The sequence below is a fragment of the Lactuca virosa genome, chromosome 2 (genome assembly GCF_052849685.1).
Source record: "Lactuca virosa cultivar CGN04683 chromosome 2, Lactuca_virosa_CGN04683_v6, whole genome shotgun sequence".
NCBI classification, from domain to species: Eukaryota; Viridiplantae; Streptophyta; class Magnoliopsida; order Asterales; family Asteraceae; genus Lactuca; species Lactuca virosa.
In genome coordinates, this window is record NC_136427.1 from 128209296 (window position 1) to 128220735 (window position 11440).

The 11440-nt window shown below is 31.7% G+C and overlaps 2 protein-coding genes across 4 annotated transcripts; one reads left to right on the forward strand and one right to left on the reverse strand.

The window, feature by feature from the left end:
• The first annotated feature begins 2412 nt into the window (after positions 1–2412).
• LOC145159480 (P-loop containing nucleoside triphosphate hydrolases superfamily protein) lies at positions 2413–8859 on the forward strand. Its single transcript, XM_079078477.1, has 15 exons — positions 2413–2663; positions 3172–3462; positions 3563–3741; positions 3816–4010; positions 4080–4256; positions 5538–5911; positions 6001–6181; positions 6268–6390; positions 6498–6614; positions 6695–6799; positions 6934–7074; positions 7153–7218; positions 8150–8314; positions 8415–8496; positions 8584–8859. The coding sequence occupies exons 1-15, from the start codon at positions 2501–2503 to the stop codon at positions 8637–8639; spliced, it is 2415 nt and encodes an 804-aa protein (XP_078934603.1). The 5' UTR covers positions 2413–2500; the 3' UTR covers positions 8640–8859.
• A 213-nt stretch (positions 8860–9072) lies between these two features.
• Positions 9073–10174, reverse strand: LOC145159481 (uncharacterized). 3 transcript variants are annotated; one of them, XM_079078479.1, is made up of 2 exons: positions 9774–10174; positions 9073–9655 (listed from the first exon to the last, which is right to left on the reverse strand). In XM_079078479.1, the coding sequence occupies exons 1-2, from the start codon at positions 10057–10059 to the stop codon at positions 9132–9134; spliced, it is 810 nt and encodes a 269-aa protein (XP_078934605.1). In that variant the 5' UTR covers positions 10060–10174; the 3' UTR covers positions 9073–9131. The 3 variants fall into 3 exon arrangements, 2 of the variants coding, with proteins under 2 accessions (XP_078934605.1, XP_078934604.1); XM_079078478.1 differs by having other exon boundaries at positions 9073–9650; positions 9757–10174; XR_013737741.1 differs by having other exon boundaries at positions 9523–9655; positions 9757–9891.
• Positions 10175–11440: the final 1266 nt, after the last annotated feature.

An 11440-nucleotide genomic window follows, 5' to 3' on the forward strand; every position in this document is an offset into this window, starting at 1 on the left:
GAGAATTGACTCAATTATTTGGTAGAACTATGAGAATCCATTTTCTTGTTTGGTTGTATCAAACAGTGAAATGAAGATAAGTTTTTTTTACCTTGTTTATTCATTTATAAACAACATTTTTTTTAGTAAAGAATGTATTATGATGTAAATCTTAATTTGTCAAAATATGCATATTCTATGTTTATAGTATTTCATTTTAACATTATTTGTTACCAAATAATTTCTTTTATTGTTAATTAATATATTTTATATACATCTTGTATTGGAAACATATTTATAATATAAATAAATAAGGTACAAATATATCTAAACTTAAAGAAATATGAAAATAATACTATTTAAAAACTATGTTCAATATTTGATGTGCAAAAAGTCAAATTTAATATTCATAACAACTAAAAAAACATAACTATGTCTAATACAAGATGTGCAACTAGTCAACTTCAATGTTTGTAAAAACTAAAAAACATAACTTAAAATTCTGAAAAAAACAAGCTCTGTTTAGGGATGAGTAACTCTGCAAAATCTTAACCAATTAAACTATTTTTTTGATCCAAAACCTAGCCAAGAAAGAAACTACAATTTGAAAAAAAAATCGTATCATTCCGAGCTCGTATGAAGATTTTATAAAGGTTCAAATGTGGGACAATTTCTAAAACATGCTGAAATACTAACCAACAATCACGACCACTGTTTAGGGCTGTATAACTTAGCAAAATCTTAACCAATTAAACTATTTTTTGATCATAAAACGTAGCCAAGACAAAGAACTACAATCTGAAAAAAAAATACCTCATTCCAAGCTCGTATGAAGATTTTATAAGGGTTCAAAGTTGTGATAAAAAATATATAAAAAACTAAAATAGTAAAAAAAATTGCTTTTGTACATATAAGTCAAACACAAACCAAGAATTTTTTTTGCAATGGATGAACACATATTACCAACTACATCAGATACAAAGAAGATCAAACAATAAATCGAAAAAATTATCATATTCTTCAACATAAATCGATCAAACCATAATCACTTAAAACAAACTAAACTTCACAAACACTAATGAGTTAGAACACATGAGCGATTTAATCCATTATATGAAAAAATACCTTAATTGGAAAATTGTAGGGTTGCCAAGAATCGACTAGTAGAAAAATAGCTAGTACCAAAATAAAACTTGAAATCGATTTTCAATTTTAAGTGCACCAAAATCACGATTACAATTGGATAAGGTGTAGGGCATAATCACACACTATAAAACCAAATGCAGAGGAATGGATACCTAGGCTGAAATCGAGTGTCCAGTCCAAAATCATACTTGAAATCCATGAATTTGATTGTCGAGGAGTCCAAAAGCAAACTTGAAATCGAAGGCATCAATCCAAAATTATAATTGAAATCGAAGTGAAAAAAAAGATGTTGAATGTAGAATGCAGGATCGAACTATGGAAAGCGGGTTTTGATTTCCACGTCTCCGCTTTTTTTTTTTACTCTTAGGCGTTCCAATTCTCCTATTTTCCCTATACATAATAGAGAAATTAAATAAAGTACACGAATGGTCCCTATGGTTTGGGGTAATTTGTGCGTTTGGTCTCTAACTTATTTTTTTAACTCGGAAAGTCCCTACTGTTTGTTTTTGTTACGCGCTTGGTCCCTACTGTTTGTTTTTGTTACGCGTCTGGTCCATGTTTTACCTAAAAAGACTGTTATTTAAATAAGGAAAAACGGTGGAGGTAGGTAAGGTAAGGTGAGGAGGTGTGTTTATTTAAATAAATTAAAAAATCAAGGGCAAAATAGTTTTTTTAGGTAAGACAGGGACCAAACGCGTAACAAAAACAAACAGTAGGAACCTTCCGAGTTAAAAAAATAAATTAGAGACCAAATACGCAAATTACCCTAAACCATAAGAACCATTCGTGTAATTTACTCATGATGGAAATGAAATTGAATTTTTTCTCTTTTTCTCTTCATTTTAATACAAAACAAATAGGGTAATAGAAACAATTCCATTTCCCTAAACCAAACACCTCATACAATTGGATTCCAATTTCTATCGTAACTCTTTCATTTCCCTGTATCAAATACCCTAAAACTGAATTCAAACACCCCCTAAAATTGAATTCTAATTTATGACAAATTGTAATTCTTTAATAGATTCCAATTCATCCATAAATATTCTAAAAACCAATCTGCGTTTGACTACAAAAAGTTCAAAGTACGGACATGACGGTGATCAACTAATTTCGTCAAATTTAATTAACGGAGTTGGCATTGGTGGTAAATTAGTAAGAAAAACAACTTTAGTGTCCGAAGTTAAATAAATTTATGTTACGTGACAAATTGATAAAAGAAAAATAACTTGAAACTTGTACGTGAGGCTCTGTGGTTTGTACTTTATTGATTGGTAGCCTAAATTGCTTCACCAAGGAAGTGCATGAAGTAAGAACAGCGCCACAACCCCTTAGCAAAGCATCACCGCCGTTTTACGCTAAAACCCTACCGGCGATGGCCTCTCAACCACCAAAGAAGAAACAGAGAAAGAGGAATATAGTCAGACAGAGCGCGGGACAACTAGAACGATTCGACTCACTCCCATGGGCCTCATCACTTCCCGATACCGACGACGATCCGTTCTCTGCACTCGCCGGATTGAATGACTTCGAAGGAGGTTCGTATTTGCTCTAGCATCAGCTCATTCTATTGATTTTTGGAAATGATAACTTGTTTTGCTGATATTTTAGGGTTTATAGGTTTTAGCTCACTAGCTATTTACTTTCTTCTTCATAAAAGACAACAAGTAATTGAAATTAAAGGATAGGAGAGTTTGGAAATTCTTGCTACAGTAAATCCAGTTCCTTTTCTCTACGAAAAATATAACTTCTGTTGATATATATGCTTCATTGTTCGAAGGCTCAACACCAAATATTACAATATCTTAATGTATTGTAGAAAGCAAAGAGAACGCAAGTAATGAAAATTAAAGTGTTCCTAGGTTATTGTCTTTCATCAATTTAAGTATCCATTAGATGTTCTTTCTGTTACTTTCTTTTGTCTAGTTTACATCCTTCCTTTATCAAGACAGATTTGTAGTTAAGGTTTATATTGTATTATGAAAAAATGGATCCATAAACCGTCTCATGAGTATCTTAGTTGACTATTCAGCTTTGTTGCTGCAGGTGTTTTGTCTCTTGAAGAGATTGATGAATCAGAGTATGGATTGGAGCTTCCAAAAGGATTTCAAAAGGGAGGGAAGAAACCAGAAAAACTGACGAAACGGAAGAGGGAAGAAAGTAACAGTGATGAAGTTGTTAAGGAGGAGGTTAAAAATGATGAGACTGGAGAGGAGGTTAATAATGGTGAGACTGAAAAGGAGGTTGGAAAGACAAAGAAGAAGCAGAAGAAAAAGAAAAAGAAGAAGGCTAAAAAGCCCAAGGAATCCATGGACACTGAAGAAGAAACAGTTACTGGTTAGTGTTACTTTAGTTTCAAATTAACAAGTACTATAGCATGTTTTAAGCTCTATAAATTACTGTATTGACAAACTTCCTTCAAAAATTATTTCAACAGTTGCAGAAACCAATGATCAAGTTGATAAAGAAGAAGATCAAGTTGATGACTCTGAATATCATGCATGGTATGAGCTTAGGCTTCATCCATTGCTTATGAAATCAATATCCAGGCTCAAGTTCATAGAACCAACACCTATACAGAAAGCTTGTATACCTGCAGGTGCTCATCAGGGAAAGGTTAGTTTAGTAATTTGACAAGTTTTCATGCTACCATTTTATGTGGTGCATCTTTTAACATGTTCTTTTGACAGGATGTGATTGGTGCTGCAGAGACAGGGTCTGGTAAAACACTGGCATTTGGATTACCGATTTTACAACGCCTTCTTGAAGAAAGAGATAAATTAGAGAGACAGGTGGAAGAAAAAGGAGAGGCGGATGAAAAAGTTGTTTCAAGAGGTCTTTTAAGGGCACTTATTATTACTCCCACTAGGGAGCTTGCACTTCAGGTACTCATTACCCTAAACTCTAAACCCTAAACACTAAACCCTAAACATTAATGTTATTTCCTCTCTTAGGTCACTGATCATTTGAAGCAAGTGGCAAAAGGGACAGATGTTAGGGTTGTTCCTATTGTTGGTGGAATGTCAACAGAAAAGCAAGAAAGACTTTTGAAAACAAGACCTGAGATTGTTGTTGGAACTCCAGGGAGGCTATGGGAACTAATGTCAGGTGGAGAAATTCATCTTGTTGAGGTGAGTTGGAAATTTTTTGATGTCTACTATATAAAAATTCAAACTAGGGTTAAATGCAAGAAATAGCAACATACCTTTATTTATTTCTTTATTGTAGCATTCTACTTTCATTTTTCCTTATTGCAAGCTTCAACATTGTACTTTGAAAAAAATATGCAATTATATTAATGTCATCCAAATACAATATATATTTTCCAAATGGTATAATTCGGTAGAACTTTTGAAGTACAGTGTCTTGATAGAAAATAAAATATAAAATTACAATGCTATAATTGCCTACATTTTCAAATCAGAATGCCTTAATAAGAAAAAATTGAAAGTATAATGTTGTAATAGAAAGAAATGAAAAAATAGGATGCTGTAGTAAACAAATAAATAAAAGTATGTTGCTATTTCTTGCATTTAGCCCTCCCTATTACAACATTGTACTTTGAAAAATCTACCCAACTATAGCAATGCCATCCAAATACAAAACATATTTAATGCTATAATTTGGTAGATTTTTTAAAGGTTAATCTAAAAAAAACCTTATATTTTGTGTTTTTTTTCAGATTAAACCTCAAATTTATTTTTTCCCTGAAAAAGACCTTGCATTTTTTCATTTTTTTTCGATCTGGCCCTTTTAGTCATTTTTTTCCTGGTGTTATGCAGAAAAGTCCCATTATTTTGGGAATTTTTTTGATAAAATCCTAAATGTTTTTTTTTTGAACAGAAAAGTCCCATTATTTTGGGAAAATCACATAATCTGTCGTTTGCTGTTAAAATAAAAAAATGAGTTTTTTGTTAATTTGGGCAAAATGTTAAATAATCAGGACTTTTCTGTTCAAAAATAAAAATTTAGGACTTGATCGAAAATTTTCCCAAAATAATGAGACTTTTCTGCATAAAACCCTTTTTTTCCAATTTTTTTTTTTTGTAAAATGCGAGGTTTTTTTTTCGCGAAAAACTAAAAAAGTCAGAGGGTTTATTTGGAAGCATTTAGAAGGTTGAGGGTTTTTTTTCAGAAAAAAACAATACAAAGTTGAGGACTTTTTTGGAAAAATGAAAAAATACAAGGTCTTAAAAATAAATTCAAGGTTTAATCCAGAAAAAACACAAAATCTAAGGTCTTTTTTGAGATCAACCCATTTTTTAAAGTACAATGTCTTATTAAGAAACAAAATTATAACTACAATACTATAATTGGCTAGATTCTTCAAAGCACAATGCCTTTACAAGAATAAAAACAGAAAGTACAATGCTATAATTAGGTATAATATTAAGTGTTGATGATTTTTGCAGTTACATTCATTGTCATTCTTTGTGCTGGATGAGGCAGACAGAATGATAGATAATGGTCATTTTCATGAGCTGCAGTCAATTATTGACATGCTTCCCATGATTCGTGAAGGACATCAAGAAGTTTCTGAAAATTGTGTCACAGCTTCAGGCTTTCAAAGGAAGAAAAGGCAGACTTTTGTGTTTTCAGCAACTATTGCCTTATCTTCTGATTTTAGGAAAAAACTTAAACGTGGATCTGTGAAAACAAAATCAGATGGTGAATTGAACTCAATTGAAGCCTTATCTGAACGTGCAGGGATGCGTTCTAATGCTGCTGTTATTGATCTCACAAATGCTTCAATTATGGCAAATAATCTTGAGGAGTCCTTCATTGAGTATGATAATAATATCCCTTTCCCTTTTATTCATCTGTTTACTTTTTAATGAAAAAGCTCAAAAGAAAAAATTAAACATCAATTTACAGGTGTCCTGAAGAAGATAAAGATGCATGTTTGTATTATATTTTATCTGTTCATGGACAAGGGCGTACTATCGTCTTTTGTACATCAATTGCAGCCCTTCGTCATATCTCTTCCCTTATGCGCATTCTTAATGTCAATGTTTTGACCCTTCATGCACAGATGCAGCAGCGTGCTAGACTCAAGGTTAAACATAATACAATCATTAATTATTTTTTGATATGTAAAAAAAATTATATAAATCATAACTGTTGGTTGAAATTGAAATGCAGGCGATTGATCGTTTTCGTGCAAATGATCATGGAATACTTGTGGCTACTGATGTTGCAGCTAGGGGTCTTGATATTCCTGGTGTTCGAACTGTTGTTCATTATCAACTTCCTCATTCTGCAGAAGTAAGTTGTTTGTTTGTTTCTTTTAATCTGATATACTCCATTATTTGTTTATTCAATCTTCTATATATATATATATATATATATATATATGTGTGTGTAATTGGCAGGTTTATGTTCATAGAAGTGGTAGAACAGCTAGAGCTTCTGCGGATGGGTGCAGCATTGCTCTCATTTCACCAAAAGAATCATCAAAGTTTTCTTCTTTGTGCAAATCATTTTCAAAGGTTAGTTTTTTACGCTATAAATAATACTTGTGTTTTTTAGTTTTTTTTTTTAAACTCATTCTGGATTGGTTTACATTCAGGAAAGTTTCCAGCAATTCCCTATAGACTCTTCATACATGCCTGAGGTAATAAAGCGCCTATCTCTTGCACGCCAAATAGACAGGGTTTTGCGAAAGGAATCACAGGTAAATAAATTTAAATTTCATTTCTTTACTTTACACATAATATCAACTTACTTACAGTTTTTTTTTTTTATTTTTTTTTATTTTTTTTTTATTTTTATTTACCCATAAAATATAAATTACTTTACTTGTTATAGGATAAGGCTGATAAGACCTGGTTTCAACGAAATGCTGAATCAATCGAATTGATTGTAGAAGAAAATGACAGTGAGGATGAAAGAGCAAACACTATCAGAAAAACAAAAGCAAATTCTGCAAAACTAAAAAACCTTCAACAGGTTTGCTTTTCTCCTCTTTCTCATTCTTATTAAACCATAATTATTTTCTTCATGCTGATTTTCACTATTTTCATGCAGGAGCTCAAGTCACTGCTTTCTCGTCCATTGCAACCCAAATCATTCTCAAGTCGATATTTGGCAGGGGTAATTCATCATTAATCATTACATTATATATATATATATATATATATATATATATATATATATATATATATATATATATATATATATATATTCCCTTTTTGAGGATCATTGCAAATTTGCTATCTGTTTCTTTTCTCCAATTAACTGCTGCATGCCTGAATAAACTATTTTTTAGATAAAATGTTGGGTTAATCGCAAAAAAGATCTTATATTTTGTGTTTTTCCGGATTAAACCTTAATTTTTTTTTGCCTTATATTTTTTCTGATTTTGCCCTTTTAGTCTTTTTTTTCCAAAAAAATTGTAAATTTTGAGGGTTTTTTGAGAAAAACTAAAAAGGTTGAGGGTTTATTTGGAAGCGTTTTGAAGGTTGAGGGTTTTTTTTCAGAAAAAATACGAAGTTGAGGGTTTTTTCGTAAAAAACGAAAAAATACAAGGTCTTTTTCAGGCAAAAAATAAATTTGAGGTTTAATCCGGAAAAAACACAAAATTTAGGTTTTTTTATGAGATTAACCCTAAAATATTCTGTTATTATTATTTTTTTTAAAAAGAAAATAACAAGACAATTGGGAATTGTAAGGAAAAACATAAATGGCTAACTGCAAGAAATAGTAACATACTTTCTTCTATTTGTTTTTTTGTACATACAACCTTTTTCTATTAAAAAACATTGTACTTTGAAGAATGTACTTGGTTATACTTTGAATTTTTTCTTATTAGAACATTATACTCTGAAAAATCTATTATTTGGATTACATTGCTATAATAGGGTTGATTTTCAAACTACAATGATGTAATAGGAAGAAATGAAAGTATGACACTCTAATAGACAATCAATGAAAACACACTATAAAAATAAACTTTTTCTTTCATCACTTGTTTTCAAGAAGATAAAAAAAAAATGAACCTCATTTGAGTGTTTCTCTTTTGCAGGCTGGTATTTCACCACTTCTTCAACAACAATTTGAAGAATTAGCAAAACAGAAACTTGCTGAAAAAGAAAACCCGAGAAATAATAATAACAACAAGAGGAAAATGGTTGTTATTGGTCATGATTGTGTCGAACCACTCCAAGCACTCAGAAGCAGTGGTCATGAGGTAAGCCCCATTCGTTACTCATGACAAAACAGAACAGGTTGTACTCATGAATTGTGCAAAAGACGTGAATACCCTTCTTATCCTCAATTTATGTTTTCAGGTTTCCATGGATCTTAAAGGGGCTGGGGAAAAGCGAAGAAGCTTAGACAACCTAAGAAGAAAGAGGAAAGAAGATAAAAAACGTAAATCCATCTTTTCCAGAAAAACAAAAATAAATAAATAAATCGTTTTTTATTTTGTTAACGATATTGATTTTTTTTTTTATTCAGGGTTGCATGATCAAAAGAGAAAACAGAGGAAAAAGCTAAAATCCGGAGGCGATTAGAACCTTAATTAGCAAAGCTATCATCAAATTTTGTTAAGACTTGAGAGTACATTAATTTCATGCGATACTTTTCCTCCATGAAAGACTGAATTTTGGAGAGGCTGTGATAATTTATACTACGCATTTGTTTTCTAAATACTGAAGAAAGAGAAATACAAGAAAATATAAATTGTGAGGAAAATAGCAATGTATTCTCCTCTTAATTTACTTTATTTTTTTATCCATAATAACTTATCTATATAGAAATGCACTTTACATCAGTACTAGGCTAGCAACATGTTTTCTTTTCGTTAAAACTTTAAACTATTTGTTACATATTTCATTAATAGTGAAAATATGTAACTTGTAACTATGTAAGTATGTTCCTACAATGGCAATGTAATTTTTTTTTTTACCAAAAATAGCAACGTTCTTGCATTTTGCTACAAAAATATAAATACATTGCTATAATATTATTGCTCATTATTTGTATAAAAGATCACTGTAATCTTATTATAGCATTCTAGTCCATGAACCTAAAAATGGGAATACTGCAATCAACAATCTAAAAAACAATGGTGTCGTGCTTCGTCTTTCTCTCCTGCTCAATTTACTCTTCAATGGCTTCCGTTTTCCATTTGTAAACGACCCACTTTTTCTATCCAGTTCTTCCCACCCACCAAAACTCGCCGATGAACCACCACTTTTTTTATCACTTGGACCACCGCCTCCCGCCACCCATGTTTGATACCCGGGCGTCCTTTTTCTCTCTCCTCTGGGATACTCTTCTTCATCCATGTCCACATAGCTTGCACCACCACGTCGCGGCGGTGGTTTCCTCTTACCCTCGCTCTTGCTCTTGCCTCGACGTCTGGTTTTATTCTTCGGTCTTCCCCAAACTGTTTGAAATAACATAGAAAGCGCCGATTGGCCGAGGGGAATAGCCATCGCCATAAGGAACGCTTTCGGACCTGAGGTCAACAGTAGAGACGAGATTATCGCCGGAAGAAACCACCCAAATGATCGGAATACCTGCACTGGTTATAAATAACACACTGTCATATGTCAATGAAGTTCGATGGCTGAAGCTATTACTTTCTATTTTTCAGGACTCAAAACTAAATAAACATAAAATCACCTTAAAAATCCACACACCGTCAATGAAGTCTTCAAGGATGTCGAGCCACTGATTTGCATCATCGTCTTCAAATTCGTCATCTTCATCGTCGTCTCCGGAGTTAAAATCGAAGCTTTGTGTTCGGAATGTCTCTGCATTTGAGTCCCAGCGGCGTGCCTTTGTGTGAATCCGGCGAGGAAAAGTAGGAGTGGGGTTTAATGAGAAGAAGGGGGGTTGGGTGATGGCCGGAGCCGGCCATAGTTGCTGATTGCGAAGAGGCGGCGGCGTAGGGTGTATGCGTGTATAGAAGATTAAGAAAACCATTTGTTTGTATGGTGGTGGACGGTGGATTTGAGCTTCAATTCATTTGATTTCCGATCGGAAACATTATCCACAAGGTAACGTCCACCCCGGATTCTTGATAAAGCAAGTGTTGCTGTTTTCATTTGGTTCACTACTTATCATGTCTAATTACATTTATGCCCTTGTGTCTTTCAAATGAGTTTTTTTAAGAACATCTCCCACCTTTAACATTATTTTTTTACATATTATTTTTTTTATATTATACATATAGTTATAGTGTAAAAAATAATATAAACACTAAGGGTGTGTTTGGTTGTGGAAAATTTTTCAGTTTTCTAGGAGAATTTTCCAAGAAAAACGAAAATTTTGAAAACGCGTTTGGTTCGTTTAGTTTTTCAAAATTTTCCAAGAAAATGAAAATTTTCAGTTTTCCAAATTATATGTAAATTAGAAAAGTGATTTTTACAGTTTTCCAAATTTCTAAGATGGAAAATGAAAACTTCCCCGGTTTCAACCAAACGAGTTTTCTAAAATTTTCATTGAAAATTGAAAGCGAAAACTCAACTCTATTTTCTGAAAACATTTTCTTATAAAATGAAAACAGTTTTCCACAAGGGTGCGTTTGGTTGTGGAAAATTATCCAGTTTTCTAGAAAAAAATTCCAAGAAAAACGGAAATTTTGAAAATGCGTATGGTTCGTTCTGTTTTCCAAAATTTTCCAAGAAAATGAAAATTTTCAGTTTTTCAAATTGTATATAAATTAGAAAAGTGATTTTTACAGTTTTCCAAAGTTTTCCAAATTTCTAAGATGGAAAATAAAAATTCCTCCGGTTTCAACCAAACGAGTTTTCTAAAATTTTCATTGAAAATTGAAAATGAAAACTCAACTCTATTTTCTAAAAACATTTTCTTAGAAAATGAAAACAATTTTCCATAACCAAATGCACCCTAACGTCTCCAACCCATTACACTATATTTAACACTAAAAAAATATTCTAGGTATATTGTTCTTTATTCAATAATATATTTAATGTTACACTAAAATCTAACACTATATATAGTGTTACACTAAAATCCAACACTATATATAATATAAGGTTGGAGAATTATAATGTAATTTATAGTGTAAAAGTGGTTTTTTTAGTATAAGGTTGGAGATGCTGCCAGACCTTCAAATCCATTTGTGGTATCCATATTTCTCATGCCTTCAAATCCATTTCAAATCCATTTCAAGCCCATTTTTCTTTTCCTTCCTTTCATTTTCATTCATTCAAACCCAATTTTCTTTTCGGTACATAATTACAAACTAATTAAAATAATACAAAATCTAATTTTAAAATAGTTAAAAACTAAATTTTAATTTCTAATTTTAAAATAATGACAAACTAATTAAAATAATACA

What these genes read in the sequence shown, in the direction of transcription:
- LOC145159480 (XM_079078477.1), top strand. Translation starts at nt 2,501, where the DNA reads ATGGCCTCTCAACCACCAAAGAAGAAACAGAGAAAGAGGAATATAGTC. An exon ending in AGCAGCGTGCTAGACTCAAG is followed by an intron (nt 6,182 to 6,267) that starts GTTAAACATAAT and finishes ATTGAAATGCAG; the next exon opens with GCGATTGATCGTTTTCGTGC. An exon ending in TCAGAAGCAGTGGTCATGAG is followed by an intron (nt 8,315 to 8,414) that starts GTAAGCCCCATT and finishes TTATGTTTTCAG; the next exon opens with GTTTCCATGGATCTTAAAGG.
- LOC145159481 (XM_079078478.1), bottom strand. Translation starts at nt 10,059, where the DNA reads ATGGTTTTCTTAATCTTCTATACACGCATACACCCTACGCCGCCGCCT. An exon ending in ACGGTGTGTGGATTTTTAAG is followed by an intron (nt 9,651 to 9,756) that starts GTGATTTTATGT and finishes TAACCAGTGCAG; the next exon opens with GTATTCCGATCATTTGGGTG.